General features: G+C 56.8%; 1 protein-coding gene across 5 annotated transcripts; it reads left to right on the top strand.

Moving 5' to 3' along the window:
- The first annotated feature begins 2,586 nt into the window (after nucleotides 1–2,586).
- On the top strand, nucleotides 2,587–18,281 carry HSPBP1 (HSPA (Hsp70) binding protein 1). Of its 5 annotated transcripts, XM_081107176.1 has the most exons (10): nucleotides 2,587–2,904; nucleotides 4,198–4,265; nucleotides 4,822–4,894; nucleotides 5,226–5,533; nucleotides 8,500–8,704; nucleotides 9,982–10,206; nucleotides 13,201–13,356; nucleotides 13,457–13,553; nucleotides 13,976–14,087; nucleotides 16,501–16,943. In XM_081107176.1, exons 4-10 carry the CDS (start codon nucleotides 5,321–5,323, stop codon nucleotides 16,573–16,575), a joined length of 1,083 nt encoding a protein of 360 aa, XP_080963302.1. In that variant the 5' UTR covers nucleotides 2,587–2,904; nucleotides 4,198–4,265; nucleotides 4,822–4,894; nucleotides 5,226–5,320; the 3' UTR covers nucleotides 16,576–16,943. The 5 variants fall into 5 exon arrangements, 2 of the variants coding, with proteins under 2 accessions (XP_080963302.1, XP_080963303.1); XR_013996859.1 differs by lacking the exons at nucleotides 2,587–2,904; nucleotides 4,198–4,265 and having other exon boundaries at nucleotides 4,804–4,894; nucleotides 13,201–13,334; XR_013996860.1 differs by lacking the exons at nucleotides 2,587–2,904; nucleotides 4,198–4,265 and having other exon boundaries at nucleotides 4,818–4,894; nucleotides 5,223–5,533; nucleotides 13,201–13,334.
- The last annotated feature ends 2,016 nt before the right edge of the window (nucleotides 18,282–20,297 follow it).

Below are 20,297 nucleotides of genomic sequence, written 5' to 3'. Positions count from 1 at the left end.
CTGACATCACCATCCGGGGACTCCGGGCCCTTCCCCAAAGTTAACCCTTTCGGGGGGCGGGGGGGGAGCCGGAGGGAGGGCGGGGAGGTGGGAGGACGCGGGGAGCCAGGGCGGGACGCGGGAGCCGGGCGGATGGAGGGATGCGCGCCGGCGGCGGCGGGGATGCGGTTGCACCAGGAGAGAGGCCGGGTACCCCCCGCGCGCGGAGACGGCGGCGGGAGGGGATGGGGACCGTGGTCGGAGCCCCGCAGGGACGGGGTGGAGAGCGGAGGGTGCGGGGAGAGTTGCGGGAAAGCGGAGATGGGGGTCAGGTGGAGAGACCGAGAGGTGGCCGAGGGTCAGGCCGAGAAGGAGGCAGGTGCGGGGAGCGGCTGGGGAAGCAGCTGGAGGGGAAGGGGGAGATGTAGCAAGAGCCGCAGAGAGAGACGGGCAAAGGCAGGGAGAGAGGGGGTGCACACCTGGGGGGGGGGGCTAGATGCTGGGGGAGGTGGGGGCAGACTGAGGGGCAGAGAGAGAGAGAGAGAGAGAGAGAGGATCTTGTCCCAGCGCATCTGTTTCCCGGGACACCAAGCCCGCCACCAGGGTCTCCCTTCCCACCCACGTTCACCCACAGCCCCGGGGCATGTTTCTTTTCTTTTCAATAATATATTTTTATTGCTTTCAGAGAGGAAGGGAGAGGGAGAGAGATAGAAACATCAGCGATGAGAGAGAATCATGGATCGGCTGCCTCCTGCACGCTCCCCACTGGGGATCAAGCCCGCAACCCGGGCATGTGCCTTTGGCCGGAATCGAACCTGGGACCCTTCAGTCCATAGGTTGAGGCTCTATCCACTGAGCCAAACCAGCTAGGGCATGTGTTTCGAGTCAGCTTGGTTGCATACATCCATTTAGGGTCCTACCTGCTCCTACAGAGAAACTTCCAGAACCCCCTGAGGGCCCTGTGTTGTTTTTGTTTTTTAAATATTTTATTGATTTTTTTTTTACAGAGAGGAAGGGAGAGGGATAGAGAGTTAGAAACATCCATGAGAGGGAAACATTGATCAGCAGCCTCCTGCACAGCCCCTACTGGGGATGTGCCTGCAACCCAGGTACATGCCCTTGACTGGAATCGAACCCGGGACCCTTCAGTCCTCAGGCCGACGCTCTATCCACTGAGCCACACCGGTCGGGGCTTTGTTGTTGTTGTTGTTGTTGTATTTTAGATCCCTATGTATCCTCTGTGCCCACCACAGGGTCCCCTAGATCCTCATGTGGGCCGGGATAGGATTGTACGTCCCCACAATAGCCCATCCGTGGATCTGTTCAGCTGGATTTGCACGCCAGCCAGGACTCCCCTATATCAGGTGCTCCAAGGTGCAAGGCATCCATGGAACCCCAAACCCCCTGCAGAGTGTACCCGGGAGCCTGCAGTCTCCTGGCCATGCACCCGCATTCCGTGGACCTCCCCGAGCACCAGGCTTGCTTGCAAGTGGTGGGGGCCGAGAAAGAGCCCGGCCCTGTGGCTGAGGCAAAGGATAAAACAAGATAAACAAGCAGAATATAGGGTCCATCCGATGGCCACGCTCAGGGCTAAGGAGGAGACTGAAGCAGGGAAGGGAACCGGAAGTGTTTGTGGAGTGCGGTATTTTAGATACAGTGCCGGCAGGAAACAGGAAGCGCGAAGGCCCCGAGTGGGACTGTGCCAGGCGGGCGGTAGGAGCGTGGAAGGGGCCAGTGTGGCTGGAGGGCCGTGGGGGTGGGGGTGACACCAAAGGAGGTGAAGACGCAGGGCGTTCGGGCCCTTAGAAGTCCTTGTTTACTCCGGGTAGTCTGTAATTATTAATAGGGCCTGCTTTCATTCTCAAGTGTCTTTGCCATTAAATGGAAAATTATAGGATTATCCTACCTAGAGGTCATTGTAACCGGAAACCTATATGTGCATGTTAACCAATATGATCCCAATAAATTCAATAAAAAAATAAAAGTAAAAAAATACATCTTCAAAGAAAGGTCATTGTAAAGACTATGGCTTTAAAAAAAAAAAATCCTCACCTGAGGATATGTTTATTTTAGAGAGAGAGGAAGGCAGAGAGAGAGGGAGAGAGAGAAACATTGATGCAAGAGAGAAGCATCTATTGGTTGCCTCCCGAATGCACCGTGGCTGGGGTTTGAACCCAAAACCTAGGTATGTACCCTGACTGAGTATCGAACCTGCAACCTTTTGGTATATGGCACGCTCCAACCAACTGAGCCATTCAGCCTGAGCAAGGCTATGGCTTTTTAAAAATATATATATTTTATTGATTTTTTTACAGAGAGGAAGAGAGAGGGACAGAGAGTTAGAAACATAGATGAGAGAGAAACATCGATCAGCTGCCTCCTGCACACCTCCTACTGGAGATGTGCCGGCAACCAAGGTACATGCCCTTGACCAGAATCGAACCTGGGACCCTTCAGTCTGCAGGCCGACGCTTTATCTACTGAGCCAAACCGGTCAGGGCAAGGCTATGGCTTTTATATGCTACCTGGGACCACCATTTAGGCCACCATCATATTATACCTATATTCATATATATAATATGTTATATGTAGTTACATGTGCATATATACTATATAGTATGATGTATAATTTTATATGTAAATATACATTATTTATAGATAGGCTTGTGCATAGGTGTAGTATGTAGGTATGGTAGGCCCCCAGAACCTGTGAATACATCACCTTACAGGGCAAAAGGGACTTTGCAGATGGGACTTGAGTCAAGATGATCCAGTTTATCTGAGTGGCTCTAAATGTAATCACAAGAGTCCTTAGGAGAGGGAGGTGGGAGGTTCGGAGTCAGGAGCTGGGACAGGGAAGCAGAAGGGATGTGGCCACAGTCCAAGGAATGCAGGCGGCCTCCACGAGCTGGACAAGGCAAGAAGGTAGGTTCTCTCCTGGAGCCTCCAGAAGTCACACAGTCCAGCTGACACCTTGATTTTAGCCCAGTGCAAGTCGACGAGTCCAAAAACCCATTTAGGACTTGTGATCTCCAGAACAGTAAAATAATAAATCTGTGTTGTTTTAAGCCACCAAGTTTTTTAATGATTTGTTAATAGCAGACATAGGAAAGGAATACAATAGGGTGCCCATGGGTCCAGACCCATGTCTGATAGTTATCCTACTACAAACACACACACACACACACACACACACACACACACACACACTCAGGCTCACACAGGACCTACTAGTATATGTTTCTCTTCCCATCTCAGCCCAAAATATCGCCCCGCACACCCCAGTCCCAGCAGCTCAATACATTTGAGATGAACTAAGGTTTCCTTAAGCTCAGCCCCAAACAAACACTTCTGCAGACCAGGCCTGCAGGGGCTCGTTCCCAGCCCAGAGCTCTGAATCTGGTGCGTGGAGGCTGTGAGCTTCCTAGACAAACTTGCCTGGGCATTTTGCTTCAAGAATCCCCCTCCTCTGCACCTGGCAGGACCCAGGGAAAATTTTACGGGGTAGAGAGGGGTGATAAGAAGGGTCTGCACATGCCAGGCCGGCATGGCTCAGTGGTTGAACGTCAACCTATGAACCAGGAGGTCAGGGTTTGATTCCCGGTCAGAGCACATGCCCGGGTTGTGGGCTTGATCCCCAGTGTGGGCCGTGCAGGAGGCAGCCGATCAATGATTCTCATCGTTGATGTTTCTATTTCTCTCTCCCTCTTCTTTCCTCTCTGAAATCAATAAAAAAAATATATATATATATTTAAATATATTTTATTGATTTTTTACAGAGAGGAAGGGAGAGGGATAGAGAGTTCGAAACATCGATGAGAGAGAAACATTGATCAGCCGCCTCCTGCACACTCCCTACTGGGGATGTGCCCGCAACCAAAGTACATGCCCTTGACCGGAATCGAACCTGGGACCCTTGAGTCTGCAGGCTGACGCTCTAGCCACTGAGCCAAACTGGTCAGGGCCAGACCCTTTTAAAAATATATGTATTTTTGCCCTAACCAGTTTGGCTCAGTGGATAGAGCATCGGCCTGCAGACTCAAGGTTCCCAGGTTCGATTCCGGTCAAGGGCATGTACTTTGGTTGCGGGCACATCCCCAGTAGGGAGTGTGCAGGAGGCGGCTGATCAATGTTTCTCTCTCATCGATGTTTCTGGCTCTCTATCCCTCTCCCTTCCTCTCTGTAAAAAATCAATAAAATATATATTTTTTAAAAAAGGGTCTGCACAGGAGCTGCTGCGTGGAGAACGGGTAGATGGGGAAACTGAGGCCAAGAGAAGGGGAGTGGTGAGTCAAAAGCTGCCTAGGTCCAGATGTTAGGGTAACCGGAACGCAGGGCTCCAGTAAATGGTGGGGTGGAGCCTCGGATGCAGGGGAAAAGGCCTGCAGGTGAGGGACCAGCTCAACCTGCAAATGATAAGGGCGGGGCGGGGCCAGAGCAGGGGCGGGGCCACGATAAGGGCGGGGCCGAAAGGCCTAGAACAAGGGCGGGACCTCAGGTGGTGGGGAGGTGCAGCGTGTTGGAGCGGGCGGGAACATGGGTGTGGGCGGGGTCTCCTGGAGGCGGGGCCAGACCTGGGAGGGGCGGGGCATACACCAGGGCAGGGCTGGATCTCGCCAGGAGGATGAAGAAACGGGGCTCGCTAAGGGGCGGGACGCGGGACGGGGCGGGGCTTAGAGGGAGAGGCCGCGAGGGGCGGGGCCTGTGCGAGGGGCGGGGCCACAGCGGTATCCGGTCGGGTGGGTAGGGCTTCAGGGCCGAGCAAACGCCGCCGCCCCAGCTACGGAGTTGGGTGGGTGCGCCGGAAATGTCCCCGATGAGACCTGCGTATTTCCGGTCAAGATGGCGGCGCCCACGGGAGTCAGGTGCGGGCGACTCTGTCTTCAGTAGCGGCGGCGACTCGAGGCCCGGAGAGGTGAGGCGCGCCCCGCTCTGGCTCCCCTCTTCGGAGAGGAGGGAGGAGATTCGTTGATAGGACGACCCAAGGGGGAGCTGGTTGCTTTGGAGGCGGGGCAGCGGCGTTGCTAAGAGACGGGGACGCGCGCACTGGACATCGGGGAGGGGGTTGCTAGGAGAGTGGGTGGGGCCTGTTGCTAGGGAGGGAGGCGGGGCTAGTGGCTTTGGGGAAGGGTCCCGCTGGTGTGAAGGATGGAAAGGAAGCGGGCAGTGGTTAAGTGGGTGTGGGCAGAGCGGCTCCGTGCCATGGGGAGGCGCCGGGCTCCCCTAAAACGCCACCTTCTCAGCAGACCCCCAGGAGTCGACCCTCCAGGACACCGGAGCTGCTTCCGCGAGGACCCTCCCCGACCCCGCAACACACGCTCCCCTTCTCCACAAGCAGCCCATGGCGGACCAAGGCTCGGGGGGCAGCCGCCTCCCCCTGGCGCTGCCCCCAGCCTCCCAGGGCTGCTCCTCCGGCGGCGGCGGCGGCGGCGGCTCCAACACGGGGGGCTCGGGCCACCCCCCGCACCCGCGCAACCTGCAAGGCCTGCTGCAGATGGCCATCACTGCGGGCTCTGACGAGCCGGACCCCCCTCCGGAACCCATGAGCGAGGAGGTAAAGGGTGGGGTGCAAGAAGCGGGGGGAGGGGCGTGGGGACAGCTATATCTGGGGAAGCGTGGCTGGGGGGCTGGGAGCTGGAGTTTTCCGGGGTGTGTATGTGTGTGTGTGTGGGGGGGGGCGGTGCGGGAGCCCGGGTGTGAAGGCGCAGTCGGCTATATTTGTGCTAGATGGGGTCCTTGTAGCCGGGATGAAGGTCAGATCTCAGAACTGGGGGGGTGGGGGGGCAGATCCCGGGGGTCCCATGCTGGGAGGTAGAATAGCCTCGTGGGAGAAAGAAAAGCAGACGAGGCTGGATTCCGCCGTATCCAGCTGTGTGACCTTGGGGTATCACGCAGTCTCTCTGGGCCCCAAGGTCCCCATTTGCAAGTTGAGGACGATAAGAGTAACGGCACTCAGGGCGGTTCTGAGGTTGCAGTTGCATAGCGCTCCTGCAGGCGGCTGGGGCTCCCAGCGGGTGTGGTCAGCTGGTTGAGGGTGGTCCCAGGCACCCAGAGGTCACCTGTTTCCTGTTCCTGGTCAAGGCACACGCCCGGGTTGTGGGCTTGATCCCCGGGTGGGAGGCTTGCAGGAGGCAGCTCATCAGCATGTCTCTCTCATCAATGCTTCTATCTCCTTTCTCTGTCCAAAATAGATAATAATAATAATAATAATAATAATAAATATTTTTTTAGCCCTAGCCGGTTTGCCTCAGTGGATGGAGCATCGGCCTGCGAACTGAAAGGTCCCAGGTTCGATTCTGGTCAAGGGCACATGCCCGGGTTGTGGGCTCGATCCCCAGTGGTGGACTTGCGGGAGGCAACCGATCCATGATCCTCTCTCATCGTGGATGTTTCTATCTCCCTCTTCCTTCCTTTCTGAAATCAATAAAAAAAATATTTTTTAAAAATAAAAAATAATAATAATTAATATTTTTTTAAAAAGAGCACCAGGCTCTGTGGACCGACTGTCTGCTTCCGTCTGACCACAGGCTTTGCAGATGGCTGACGTGTGATCTTGGGCGAGTCACAGCCTTTCTGTGCCCCCGTGTTCACATCTGTGAAGTGGGTTGTTTTGGAGAGTAATAGCAATATTGGCGATAATGACATTTCGTCAGTGATGGTGGTTGCCGTTCAGGCATACCTCCTTTTACTGTGCCTCACGGATGTCGTCCTTTTTACAAACTGAAGGCAAGATCCTCCACCAGCAAAAAGATCAGGACTGGCTTTCTTGTGATACTCGATTTACTGCTGTGATCTGGAGCCGAGCCCCCAATACCCCCTGTATACAAAAACTCCTGCTCATGCAGCGACATCCTCGATGTCTTTGAACCTTAGGACAATGAGCTGGGAAACAGGCCCAGAAAGATTAGCCTCCTGCCCGCATTTACCCAGTGCTGTGTCTACAGAGCCCTCAGACAGGTACGAGCAGTTAACACAAACGCTGTGCATCCGAGAAATAGAAAGAAAAAACCCCAGTGGCCAGTTCTCGGCTCTCACCGGATGGGATGGAACAGCAGCATTGGTTACTCCCCCTTCCTCGATCTCTTTCTTCCCTTGGCTTCCGGAGCAACAGTGTCCTGGCCCTCCTCCTCCCCACTGGCCCTTCCCCCCATTTCCTCTCGGCTCTTCCATGTTCTCCAGCCTCTGAATGGTGGAGGCACCAGGACTTTCCTCTTTCTCGTTATCTTTTATTTTCTTAAAATATATATTTTTTATTGATTTCAGAGAGGAAGGGAGAGGGAGAGAGAGAGAGAAACATCAAGAGGAGTTATTGATCGGCTGCCTCCTTCCTACCCACCCCACACAGGGAATCGAGCTCAAAACCCGGGCATGTGCCCTGACTGGGAATCGAACCGTGACCTCCTGGCTCATAAGCGGAGGCTCTACCACTGAGCCACGCCAGCGGGTCCCCATTATTTGTTTTAAAATATATTTTTACTGTGTTTTGTTGTTGTTGTTGTTTTAGGAGAGAGAGGGAGGCAAAGGAGAAAGAGAAACATTGATGGGCTGCCTCATGCAGGCCCCCTGGTGGTGGTTGTATCCACCAGGCGACACTGGCAATGTGTGGACACATCGTTCTAAGTTGTTGCAAGCGGGGGACTGGTGCTGTGGCGTCTCGCAGGGGGCGGTCAGAGGTGCTGCTCAACCTCCGGCAGCGCGCAGATGGCCCCCACCACGGACTGTCCCGCTCGAGGTGTCAATAGGGCCAGGGCTGACAAACCCAGGTGTCGCCTGGGCCTTCCCTCTGAACTCCAGGCAGCCTACTCAGCACTTCACCTCGGCGTGTAATAGATCCCACAAATGTAACATGTTAACAACGGGCTCTAGGCCCTGGGCAGGTGCTAAGTGGGTTAGAGCATCATCCTGATGCACCAGGGTTGCGGGTTCGATCCCAGGTTAGGGTGCATACAAGAATCAACCAATGAATGCATGGATGGGTGGAACAAGAAGCCATTGTTTCTCTCCCTCTCCCTCTCTCAAGAAACAAACAGCTCAGACGGTCTGGCTCAATGGTTGTGTGTTGACCTATGAACCAGGAGGTCACGGTTCGATTCCCAGTCAGGGCACCTGTCCAGGTTGCGGGCTCAATCCCCAATGTGGGGCGTCAGGAGGCAGCTGATCCATGATTCTCTCGCATTATTGATGTTTCTCTGTCTCTCTCCTCCCTTCTGCTCTCTGGAATCAATAAAGAAATATGTAAAAAAACAAAAAGCCAAGTTCTAATCTTCTGTCCTACACCTGCTGCCCTGCCATCTCCTTCTAGGGAGTCAGGCAGACACCGGGAGCCCTGCCTCCTCTGCCCCCCACCCCACAGCCCGTCTCTCTGTAGATCTCGTGTCTAGACACGTCTGTCAGTAGAAACGAAGCTCCGTGGATCGTGTTGATTGAAGGAACTGTCGGCGCTCCGATGTTGGCAGTCATTGTCAATGACCGATATTCCTGAATGAGCTTATTGATGAATTCACCCACCTTGTCCCCCAGAGGCGCCAGTGGCTGCAGGAGGCCATGTCGGCCGCCTGCCGGGGCCAGCGGGAGGAGGTGGAGCAGATGAAGAACTGCCTCCGAGTGCTGTCCCAGCCCACACCCCCCGCGGCCGGCGAGGCTGAGCTGGCCGTCGACCAGCAGGAGCGCGAGGGGGCCCTGGAGCTGCTGGCTGACCTGTGTGAGAACATGGACAACGCCGCAGGTACACCCCCATCCCCTCAACTCCCCCCCCCCCCCCCCCGCCCGCCCCCAGCCGCCGGTGCCGCCCGCTGCCTCCGGTCCCCCTCCTGCCTGGCCTCCTCAGCGCGTGTGCGGCTGGGCTGCGGCTCGTGGTGTACGTGGCCTTCCCCACCCAGTGTGAGGTGTTCAGGGTCCTCCCAGGTTGCCGCCGACCTCGAACTTGATTCCTTTGGGCGGCTGGTGCCCATGGTGTGGATGGAGAGCGCCGGCTGCGGGCGCCTGGGGCGTGTCCCCTTTGGCTGTTGTGAATTCTGCTGCTGTGGACGCGGGGGTCCGAGTTTCTGCCTGAGCCCCGCGCTCGAGGCCTGGGGGTATTCCTAGGAGTGGCCATTGGTGACTCTGGGTAACTCTCTCCCCAGTACCACCTGATCTACACAAACGTGGCTTGCCGACCCCAGCCTGTGTGTGGTTCTCCCCCAGGCGCTGTGCTGGTTGTCGGGTGTGTGGGGGTCAGCGCTGGCATTTCGCGGGCTGGAGCCTGGGACCTAACTCCCACATGCTGATTTTGTGGCGACACAGCGACCTGGGAGGGACCCCGCTGGTGCTGGAGAGAGCCAGGACAGGTCGGCAGGTCCCAGGGAGCGGCCTGCCCCTCCGGCCTCACCTGGAGCGCTGGTTTGCTCTGGCTGCCATAACAAAGGGCCATGGGCTGGGCAGTTTAAACAGCAGACGTGGCCCGGCAGGCGTGGCTCAGTGGTTGAGCGTCGACCTGTGAACCAGGAGGTCAGGGTTCAGTTCCCAGTTGGCATATGCCCGGGTTGCAGGCTCGATCCCCAGTAGGGGGTGTTCAGGAGGCAGCCGATCAGTGATTCTCTCTCATCATTGATGTTTCTCTCCCTCCCTCCCTCCCTCTCTCCCTCCCTCTCTGAAATCAATAAAAATATATTTAAAGAGAAATTGAACAGCAGACATGCATCTCACAGCCTGGAGGCTGCAAGTGCAGATCAAGGTGTGGGCAGGCTGGCTGCTTCGGAGGCCCCTCTCCGTGGCTTTCACATGGCTGTCCCCTCCCGTGTCCTCACATGGTCCCCCCCTGGGGTACCCGTGTCCTGTTCTTGTCAGGGCACCAGCCATGTGGGGCCAATCCGGTGATGTCATGTCACCTTACGCACCTATCTTAGGCCCCATCTCCACATACAGCACATTCTGAGGCACTGGGGGGGGGGGGGGCTTCAAGGAATGGGTTTGGCACAGCTCAGCCGTAACACTGGCTCCCCCCCCCCCCTCTCTGCGGCACAGACTTCTGCCAGCTGTCGGGCATGCACCTGCTGGTGGGCCGGTACCTGGAGGCGGGGCCGGCGGGGCTGCGGTGGCGGGCGGCCCAGCTCATCGGCACGTGCAGCCAGAACGTGGCGGCCATCCAGGAGCAGGTGCTGGGCCTGGGCGCCCTGCGCAAGCTGCTGCGGCTGCTCGACCGGGACCCCTGCGACTCGGTGCGCGTCAAGGCCCTCTTCGCCATCTCCTGTGAGTGTCCGGGCTGCGGGGGCGGGGCCTGGGTCCCCACGGCCTGGAGCTGGCCCGGGAGGCGGGCCCTGTAGGGATGTGCTGGGGGCAGAGGCAGCGGGGCCTCCCCGGTACCTGTCAGGGTCTGTGACGGGTGCTGGGTGCTGGGAACAGGGTGGTGAGTTTGCCGACCTCCTGCCGGTCGGAGAGCCAGGTCCTAGGGACCCAGGGCTGTCACTCAGCTTAAGTGACGGTGCCATCGGGTTCTCAGCCTCCGCCTGTTGATGGTCCTCTCGCTGGAGCTTGTGGGCGGGGCTGGTTTCAGTTTCTCGTGTGGATGGGTCTTTCTGGGGACCCGTCCTCATCCTGGAGCCCACCCAGAGCCACATCATTAGAAGAAGGATGCTCGCCTGGCTGGGGTGGCTCATTGGTTGGAGCGTTGTCCCATGTACCAGAAGGTTGTGGGTTCGATTCCCCGTCAGGACACATACCTAGGTTGTGGGTTCATCCCTGTCAGGGTGCATGAGGGAGGCAGCCCATCGATGCATCTCTCACACTGATGTTTCTTTCTCTCTCTCTAATGTCAATTTTAAAAAACATTTAAAAAGAAGAAAAGATGCTCCTATCACCAGGAAATTCCAAGGGAGTTGGGGACTCAGTGTCAGGAGTGGAGGACAGAGACCAATTATGTTCCCTGGGATAAGGTGGGGGAGGCGTGGATAGGAGATTCTGGGAGGGAGGGAGGAGTTCTGGTGAGGGCGAGGGAAGGAGTCTCGGAGGAAACGGCATTTGGAAAGTCACATCCAAAAATAGGGAGACAGATGGACAGACCGGCCCAGGGCAGCTCCGCGGGGAAGGGCTGACAGAGGGACTTGGTGCCCTGGAAGTATCAAGACCAGAGCCTGGTAGGGGACAGATGGACAATTTTCTTTAAATGGCTTAATTATATCAGTGAAAATACATCTTTAAGCCCCGCCAACGTGGTTCCATGGTTGAGCATCGACCTATGAACCAGGAGTCATAGTTGATTCATGGTCAGAGCACATGCCCAGGTTTTGGGTTTGATCCCTAGTGGGGGGTGTTCAGGAGGCAGCCAATCAGTGATTCTCTCTCATCGTTGATGTTTCTCTCTCTCCCTCTCCCTTCCTCTGAAATCAATAAAAATAGATTTAAAAATATATATACCTTTAAGAAAAGATAATGCTTGTGACGCACAGGCCCATAAAAATTGATGATGGCGATGATGATGGTGATGATGGTGGTGGTGATGTTGGTGATAGTGGTGATGGTGGTGATGGTGGTGGTGATGGTGATGATAGTGATGATGGTGGTGGTGGTGGTGGTGGTGGTGGTGGTGATGGTGGTGGTGGTGATGATGGTGGTGATGATGGTGATGATAGTGATGATGGTGGTGGTGGTGGTGATGATGGTGGTGGTGGTGATGATGGTGGTGATGTTGGTGATGATGGTGATGGTGGTGATGATGGTGATGATGGTGATGATAGTGATGATGGTGATGGTGGTGATGATGGTGGTGGTGGTGATGATGGTGATGGTGGTGGTGGTGGTGATGATGGTGATGGTGATGTTGGTGATGGTGATGTTGGTGATGATGGTGGTGGTGATGGTGGTGATGGTGGTGATGGTGGTGGTGATAGTGATGATGTTGGTGATGGTGATGTTGGTGATGGTGGCGATGATGATGGTGATGGTGGTGGTGGTGATGATGGTGATGATAGTGGTGATGTTGGTGATGGTGATGTTGGTGATGATGGTGGTGGTGATGGTGGTGATGGTGGTGGTGATAGTGATGATGTTGGTGATGGTGATGTTGGTGATGGTGGCGATGATGATGGTGATGGTGGTGGTGGTGATGATGGTGATGATAGTGGTGATGTTGGTGATGGTGATGGTGATGTTGGTGATGGTGGCGATGATGGTGATGTTGGTGATGGTGATGGTGAAGGTGATGTTGGTGGTGATGGTGGTGATGGTGGTGATGGTGATGGTGATGGTGGTGATGGTGATGGTGATGGTGGTGATGGTGATGTTGGTGATGGTGATGGTGGTGATGGTGATGTTGGTGATGGTGATGGTGGTGATGTTGGTGATGGTGATGGTGGTGATGATGATGGTGATGTTGGTAGTGATGATGATGGTGATGGTGGTGATGATGGTGGTGATGTTGGTGATGGTGGCGATGATGATGGTGATGATGGTGATGGTGGTGATGATGGTGGTGATGTTGGTGATGGTGGCAATGATGATGGTGATGATGGTGGTGATGGTGATGGTGATGGTGGTGATGGTGATGGTGGTGGTGGTGATGATGGTGATGTTGGTGATGGTGATGGTGAAGGTGATGTTGGTGATGGTGATGGTGGTGATAGTGGTGATGGTGGTGATGGTGATGGTGGTGATGGTGATGGTGATGGTGGTGATGGTGATGGTGATGATGGTGATGTTGGTGATGGTGATGGTGGTGATGGTGATGTTGGTGATGGTGATGGTGGTGATGGTGGTGATGGTGATGGTGGTGATGGTGATGTTGGTGATGGTGATGGTGATGGTGGTGATGGTGATGGTGGTGATGGTGATGGTGATGTTGGTGATGTTGGTGATGGTGATGTTGGTGATGGTGGTGATGGTGGTGATAGTGGTGATGGTGGTGATGGTGATGGTGATGGTGATGGTGGTGATGGTGATGGTGATGGTGGTGATGGTGGTGATGGTGGTGATGGTGATGTTGGTGATGGTGATGGTGGTGATGGTGATGTTGGTGATGGTGATGGTGGTGATGGTGGTGGTGGTGGTGATGGTGATGGTGATGGTGGTGGTGGTGATGGTGGTGGTGATGGTGGTGATGGTGGTGGTGATGGTGATGTTGGTGATGATGGTGATGATGGTGATGGTGATGGTGGTGATGGTGGTGATGGTGGTGATAGTGGTGATGTTGGTGATGGTGGCGACGATGGTCACTGTGACTTCGAGGCCCATCCTCTCTCCCCTCCCCAGGCCTCGTCCGGGAGCAGGAGGCTGGGTTGCTGCAGTTCCTCCGGCTGGACGGCTTCTCGGTGTTGATGCGGGCCATGCAGCAGCAGGTGCAAAAGCTCAAGGTCAAGTCAGCCTTCCTGCTGCAGAACCTGCTGGTGGGCCACCCAGAACACAAAGGTGGGGTGGCCGGGGCAGGGGCTGGGATGGTCCTGGGGGGTGGGGGGGGCAGGGAGTGCACAGGGGGGGGGCGCCCTCTGACCCCGAGTCCTTCCCCCAGGGACGCTGTGCTCCATGGGGATGGTCCAGCAGCTGGTGGCCCTCGTCCGGACAGAACACAGCCCCTTCCACGAGCACGTGCTTGGAGCGCTGTGCAGGTGCGCGGGCCCGAGGGAGCACCTGCCGGGGCGGGTGCCCCGTCCCAGAATGCACCACTGGGCTCCGGCCTCCTTTTTCCGGGGCCCCAGGAGTGTGGGCTTCTCCTGGGGAGTGCGGGCCCCCTCCGAGCCTGTTTCCTCACCTGTAAGGGGAGTGACGCAGCAGCCCACGGGAGGAGGGGAGGGGGGGCGGCTCTCTTTCATCCCCCACCCACCACGGTCCAAGTGAATCAGCGTCTGAAAATGGCAGGATGGGGCAGCCGAGCAGGCCCTGTGCTCAGTGCCCTGTTTTGTGCAAGTCCCATGAGATCCGCTTTGCAGCAGGGGAAACTGGGGCTCGGTGTGGGGCGCCGTCTTTCCCTGGCCGCCAGGGTGTGTGTGTGTGGAGGGAGGTGCCAAGCACTGCTCTCCTGTGCCCGCAGCCTGGTGACAGACTTCCCCCAGGGCGTGCGGGAGTGCCGGGAGCCGGAGCTGGGCCTGGAGGAGCTGCTCCGGCACCGCTGCCAGCTGCTGCAGCAGCACGAGGAGTACCAGGTGGGCCGCCCTCCGCCCTCGCCCTCCGCCCTCCGGGTCTGTTCTCCACGCTGTTCATGTTCATTCACGTCTCTCCCATCACCTGTGCAGCCAACACCCCTGCCACCTCCCGTGTGCCTCACACTGGCCCAGGGAGCAGGAGGGACTCTGGAGTTTCTTAAAGGGCTGACACATTCATTTAATCACTATCCACATTATTTACATTGCATTCAAGTATTTAATAATTAAATATTAGATCAATAAGTACGTAAGTGATAAATAGCAGGCAATTACATCTTGAATTAAATAGGTAAGGAACAAGTACATGGTAAAGAACTCCTTAGAGCCGAAACCGGTTTGGCTCAGTGGATAGAGCGTCGGCCTGCGGACTGAAAGGTCCCAGGTTCGATTCCGGTCAAGGGCATGTACCTGGGTTGCGGGCACGTCCCCAGTGGGAGATGTGCAGGAGGCAGTTGATCGATGCTTCTCTCTCATCGATGTTTCTAACTCTCTATCTCTCTCCCTTCCTCTCTGTAAAAAATCAATGAAATATATTAAAAAAAAGAAAAAAAGAACTCCTTAGATATTAGATAACAGTGATCAAGCTCAGGAGCCAGTGAAATAGATAAGAAATCAGCGGTAGCTCATTAGATAGTTAATTGTATGGATAGTAAGTAACACGTGGTTAGTAGCTCAGGTATTTACATCGATAACGAGCCGGATAACGAGCCGCAGATAAGCGGTGAGCACAGCCTGTCCCGAGCTCCCCACCTCTCGCGTGCCTGTGGCTTCCGGGGTGCTCTGTGCACAGACCAGCACACGTGCCTGTGACTTCTCCTCCTTCCCCGCGTGCCGCCCACCGAGCCTGTCTGAGCGCCGTGTCCTCTGGCCTCGCCCTCTCCTGGCGTCTCGGGCGCACACTCTTCCCTCTCCTCCTGTCGCTGCCCTGCTGGACGGACATGTTTCCACACTGAGCACTAACACTGCTGACAGAACCTCTTCCTATGTGTATGTCTACAGAACAAAGTTCTAGGAAGGGAGAGGCTGACTTAAAGTGCCATACAGGTCAAGTTACGCTCTAGCCAGTTCGGCTCAGTGGCTAGGTCATCGGCCTGTGGACTGCAGGTTCCCAAATTCAATTCCGATCCAAAGGCACCCACCTCAGCTGCAGGCTCGAACCCTGGCTCTGTGGAGGCAACCAGTCGATGTCTGTCTTTCACCTCAATGTTTCTCTCTCTCTCTGTCTCTCCTCTCCCTTCCGTTTTCTCTAAAAATCAATGGGAAAATACCCTCAGGTGAGGACTAACAACAACAAAAGGTGAGGTTACAGGGCTGCCCAGTTGCTCTCCCTGGAGGTTGCACTGGTCCGTGTGCAGCCACAAGGGTCCCCAGCGGCCTGGCCAGGCTCGCCCCAAACCATTGGGCCTTTTTCCAAGCTGATGGGTGGATCCAGCTGCCATTTGCGTTTCTCCCAAGTGAAGTTGGGCATCTTTTTCCTTCTATTTTTTTTTTTAAATATATTTCATTGATTTTTTACAGAGAGGAAGGGAGAGAGACAGAGAGTTAGAAACATCGATGAGAGAGAAACATCGATCAGCTGCCTCCTGCACACTCCCTACTGGGGATGTGCTCGCAACCAAGGTACATGCCCTTGACCAGAATCGAACCTGGGACCCCCCAGTCCGCAGGCCGATGCTCCATCCACTGAGCCAAACCGGTTTCGCCTTTTATATATTTTTTACTGATTTTTTACAGAGAGGAAGGGAGAGAGACAGAGAGTTAGAAACATCAATGAGAGAGAAACATTGATCAGCTGCCTCCTGCACACTCCCTACTGGGGATGTGCCCGCAACCAAGGTACATGCCCTTGACCAGAATCGAACCTGGGACCCTTCAGTCCGCAGGCCAAAGCTCTATCCACTGAGCCACACCGGTTCTGGCTTTTTCCTTTCTTGTTAACTGCTCATGCACATCCGTAACCACGTTATCCCCGCGTGATGAGTCGCAATTATTTTTACCACCAACTTGGTTCTCCTTCCTCTCTGTTTCCGGCATCTCGCTCCGGGCAGACACCTTGTATGTTTCTGCGTCCAGCGCTTCCGTGCTTGCTTTCCCGGCTTCTGGAGTCTGTATCCGGGGAGGGGTTTTCAGTGGGATGAGTGGGGTGAGTGGTGTCAGGGAGTTAGAGCCTGAGTGAGCTCATGTGAGGACAGACCAGTGGGGGTGACCAGAGGCTGGAGACCTTGGGGTCCAGTTCAGGAGTCCAGACGTGGGTGAGAAGAGAAAGAGGGAGCGTGGATCTGAGCAGAGGTCAGAGAAGCCGGGAGGCTTGGCCGGCAGGGGCCGAGCAGCGAAGAGGAGCGGTCTTGGGTGGGGGCTTTAGAGGCAGGGCCCGGCCTCGCACTCAGGGCGCCCGCTCTTGCCCCTGATCCAGGAGGAGCTGGAGTTCTGCGAAAAGCTGCTGCAGACCTGCTTCTCCAGCCCCACGGACGACAGCATGGATCGGTGAACCCGGCGGCTTCCGGCCCCCTCTCCGTGGGAACCCTAGGCCTCTCGCCTCCCGGCCACGGGGCCCTCTCCCAAGGGAGAGCAGGGCCTGCTGGTGCCGGGCCACCGCCGTGCCAGCCCGTCTCTGCTCAGCGCCCTGGAGGGGCCCTGGGAAAGGCACGGGCCCCTCAGACCCCCCCCCCATGCTCTCACTCCACCCCCATAGCACCCACACTGTCTTCCAATAAAGGTGTCGCTCTCCCTCCTTTGCAGCAGCCTGTCACCTCCCCTGGAGGGTGCCTGGGGAGGGGAGGTGGGGCTCCCGGGGAGCCACCGAGGGGACGGAAGTGGGCGGGACCTGGGAATAAAGTGCTGCTCTCGGAAACCCAGAGCCATTGTCGCCTGTCCTTTCCCAGCCTCTCGGGAGTGTGGGGCGCACCCACTCCTTCTCTCGGCCGCCATCCTGGCTGATTTCTTCACATGGGGAAACCCCCACGGTAGATTCTCACACTGCAGGCCCAAGGCTGAAGCTCTCTTCTTGCCCAGTATCCTGGGCAAGCCACCTCATGGGACTGCAGCCCCACCAATCAGAGCCCTCCCAGCGGCCTGCTGGGGAGCCACTGACAGAAGGGGGAGGGAGCACGTGTGCCAACAGCGGGTGGCGCTGCCCAGAGGGTGGAGGCTGGCCTGTGCGCCCGGGACAGGCCCCTGGCTGGGCGTGGGGTACCTTCCCATCTGCAAAGCACCGAGCCTTCTCTTCTCTCCAGCCTTCTCAGATTTGCTGGGGGAGGGGAGGGGAGGGACTGCCTCGCCTCCTTTAATAAATTGCTTTTCAGATTAAAGGAGGTTTCACGGGTAGCGACATATAGCCCTGACCGCTGCCATTTTTCAGACGTGGAAGCTGAGCCCAGGATGGTTAGTCCATGGCCAGGTTCACTCAGCCAGGATTCAGACCTGGGCTCACCCCAAACCGGGTTCCTCTGCCCTGTACACTGGCTTCCTAGCCCCATCTGTTGCCAGACTAATTCCTATGCAATTTCCTGGCACCCCTGGGACTTTGGAGAGGCCCATTATTTTCACCTCTCCTCCCACATTCAGGATAAGTGGAAGGTGGTTACAGGACCCACGAATCGGAAGTCAAGTGCCACCTCCGTTCCTGTCAACGCCACTCACAGAATGTGGCCATAGCCTTGTGCTCCTCCACCCCAGCATCCGACCCCCTCGTCCACGCGGTCACAGCGAGCACGGACCTCTGACTTCACCCCTGCAGCTCCAAGCTCAGACCATGCCCTGAGGTGGCGGTGGTCTGTCACTCCACATTCCCACCTGAGGCAAGGACCACAAAAGCACCCCATGGCAACAGACACCCTGGAGATAGCAAGGACCAGACGAGGCATGGCGGAAAAATCTAATTACGGACATGTGGTAATCAGTGAGTGCAAGGAAATGACAACCATTAGGGCAATTAGAAGCTAACAGATGTAACAGCAGAGCGTTCTCAACATGACTCAATTACTCGTAAATGTCCTTGAGCCCTGGCCGGTGTGGCTCAGTGGCTAGAGCGTCAGTCTGCGGACTGAAGAGTCCTGGGTTCGATTCCGGTCAAGGGCACGTGTCCGGGGTTATGGGCTTGATCACACACTAGGGGGCGTGCAAGAGGCAGCCGATCAATGATTCTCTCTCATCATTGATGTTTCTATCTCTCCCACTCTCTTCTTCTCTGAAATCAATAAAGATATTTAAAAAAAAATGTAACTGAATTGTAAAAGGTCATTCTGCAGGCTAAAAACAAAAGTTTTAGCCTGGCGGGTGTGGTTCAGTGGTTGAGCAGCCACCTATGAACCAGGAGGTCACAGTTCGATTCCCAGTCAGGCCACATGCCTGGGCATTGGGCTCCATCCACATTGTGGGGCGTGCAGGAGGCAGCCAATCAATGATTCTTATCATTGATGTTTCTCTCCCTCTCTGAAATCAAAATATATTTTTTAAAAATAAATAAAAGTTGAGGCCTTACACAAATTTACTCTTCTTACCCTTGCAGTGGGCCTGCAACATGGGCAAGGCGTGGCTATGAAAGTTGGGGAAACTGAGGCTCAGAGCCAGATGGGACCCTGGTGAGCATTGACACAAGGTCTGGGAGAACCTTTCCAGTCGATGCTGTTAGAGGATTTTTTTGTGCGGCAATGAAGGTGTGGCCGGGACGAATGCCTGGTGGTGGGACTGAAGTCAGCCCACAGGCAGAGAAGGCGTTGGGGAAATAGAAAAATAAACCTGCGGCCCCGGCTGGTTTGGCTCAGTGGATAGAGCATCAGCCTGCGGACTCCAGGGTCCCAGGTTCGATTCCGGCCAAGGGCACATGCCCTGGTTGCGGGCTCCATCCCCCCCAGTAGGGGGCGTGCAGGATGCAGCCAATCAATGATTCTCATCATTGATGTTTCTCTCTCCCTCTCTCTCCCTTCCTCTCTGAAGTCAATAAAAAAAAGATATTGTCTTTAAAAAAGAAAAAAGAAACCGGGCGGGACCCCCGCAAGAATTCCCCAGACGCCGGACCCCGAGCCTAGAAAGGAATATGAATGGAGGGAGCAAGAATAGAGACCGGCTTCCACCTGAGGCGAGGGGGAAGAGAAATCCTGGAGCCGGATTTCCTCTGGTTTTGGAACGGAGTCGTAGAGCATGCTGGGTGTGCTTTGGCGCCTGCGCGTTGGGTTGCCAGGGTTTATTCTGGGAGAGACCGTTGGCACCAAGCGGCGCAGGCGCATCCGAGGCGGGGCTGGTCTAGGTGGGCGGGGGCAAGAGAGGCCGGGCCGCACGCGCACGCGCACTGCCGCCCCGGCGCGCGGCCTCCCCGCTCACCCCGACGGCCGCGGGAGGGCGGGGTCTCCTGCGTGCCCCTGCGCGGGGGGGATTGTGGGATCGTGGCGGACGGAGCCGGGCGTCGGAGGCCCTGAGCTGACTGCAAAGCCGGGAGACGCCGCCGGTGTGAGGAAGAGGCGGTGGAGGAAGCGGGCCTCGGGCTCCGTCGGCCGCCGCTCAGCACTGCGGCCTGCGCGGAGGACGTCTTCCCGACCGGCCCGGCTCTGCCGCGGGGCGCTGGGCTCGGGAGACCCGGGCGGCTTCCCGGCTGAGAGCCTGCGCGGGCCTCGCGACCCCGCCGACCGCACCCCTGCACCCCGGCCCGCAGCCAGCCGCCGGCGCGGACCCCCGAACTCCGGACCTCGGCGCGCGAGGGCCCCCCCGGAGGCCCGAGGGCGCGTGCGCGAGACCCCGCCGCCCCCCGCCCCCACGTACCGGGCCCTGAACGGGGCCGGAGCCGCCAGCGGCGGGGCGGGGGGGGCGCCCCGATGAGCCCCGAGTGCGAGGAGCCGCCGCCCCTCCGCGCAGGTGAGCTGCCGCCCCGGTCCCCCGGGCCGAGCACCCCGAGTCCTGCACCCCGTCCCCGGGAGCCCCGCCGGGTACCCTCGGGTCTACTCAGCTCTCCTCGGACCCTTCTCTCCTCCTGGGGCTCCTCCCAGTCGCGGCCCTCAGCCCCCCAAGTCCCTTAGACTTCTCAGCCCCCCAAGTCCCTTAGACTCCTCCTCAGCCCCCCAAGTCCCTTTGACTTCTCCTCAGCCCCCCAAGTCCCTTTGACTTCTCCTCAGCCCCCAAGTCCCTTAGATTCTTCCTCAGCCCCCCAAGTCCCTTAGACTCCTCCTCAGCCCCCCAAGTCCCTTAGACTCCTCCTCAGCCCCCCAAGTCCCTTTGACT

The sequence above is a fragment of the Myotis nattereri genome (genome assembly GCF_964212035.1).
Source record: "Myotis nattereri genome assembly, chromosome: 15".
In the NCBI taxonomy this organism is placed as follows: Eukaryota; Metazoa; Chordata; class Mammalia; order Chiroptera; family Vespertilionidae; genus Myotis; species Myotis nattereri.
This window is presented reverse-complemented; position numbering and strand designations above follow the sequence as displayed.

What these genes read in the sequence shown, in the direction of transcription:
- HSPBP1 (XM_081107177.1), top strand. Translation starts at nt 5,321, where the DNA reads ATGGCGGACCAAGGCTCGGGGGGCAGCCGCCTCCCCCTGGCGCTGCCC. An exon ending in CGGAACCCATGAGCGAGGAG is followed by an intron (nt 5,534 to 8,499) that starts GTAAAGGGTGGG and finishes CTTGTCCCCCAG; the next exon opens with AGGCGCCAGTGGCTGCAGGA. An exon ending in GGGCCACCCAGAACACAAAG is followed by an intron (nt 13,357 to 13,456) that starts GTGGGGTGGCCG and finishes TCCTTCCCCCAG; the next exon opens with GGACGCTGTGCTCCATGGGG.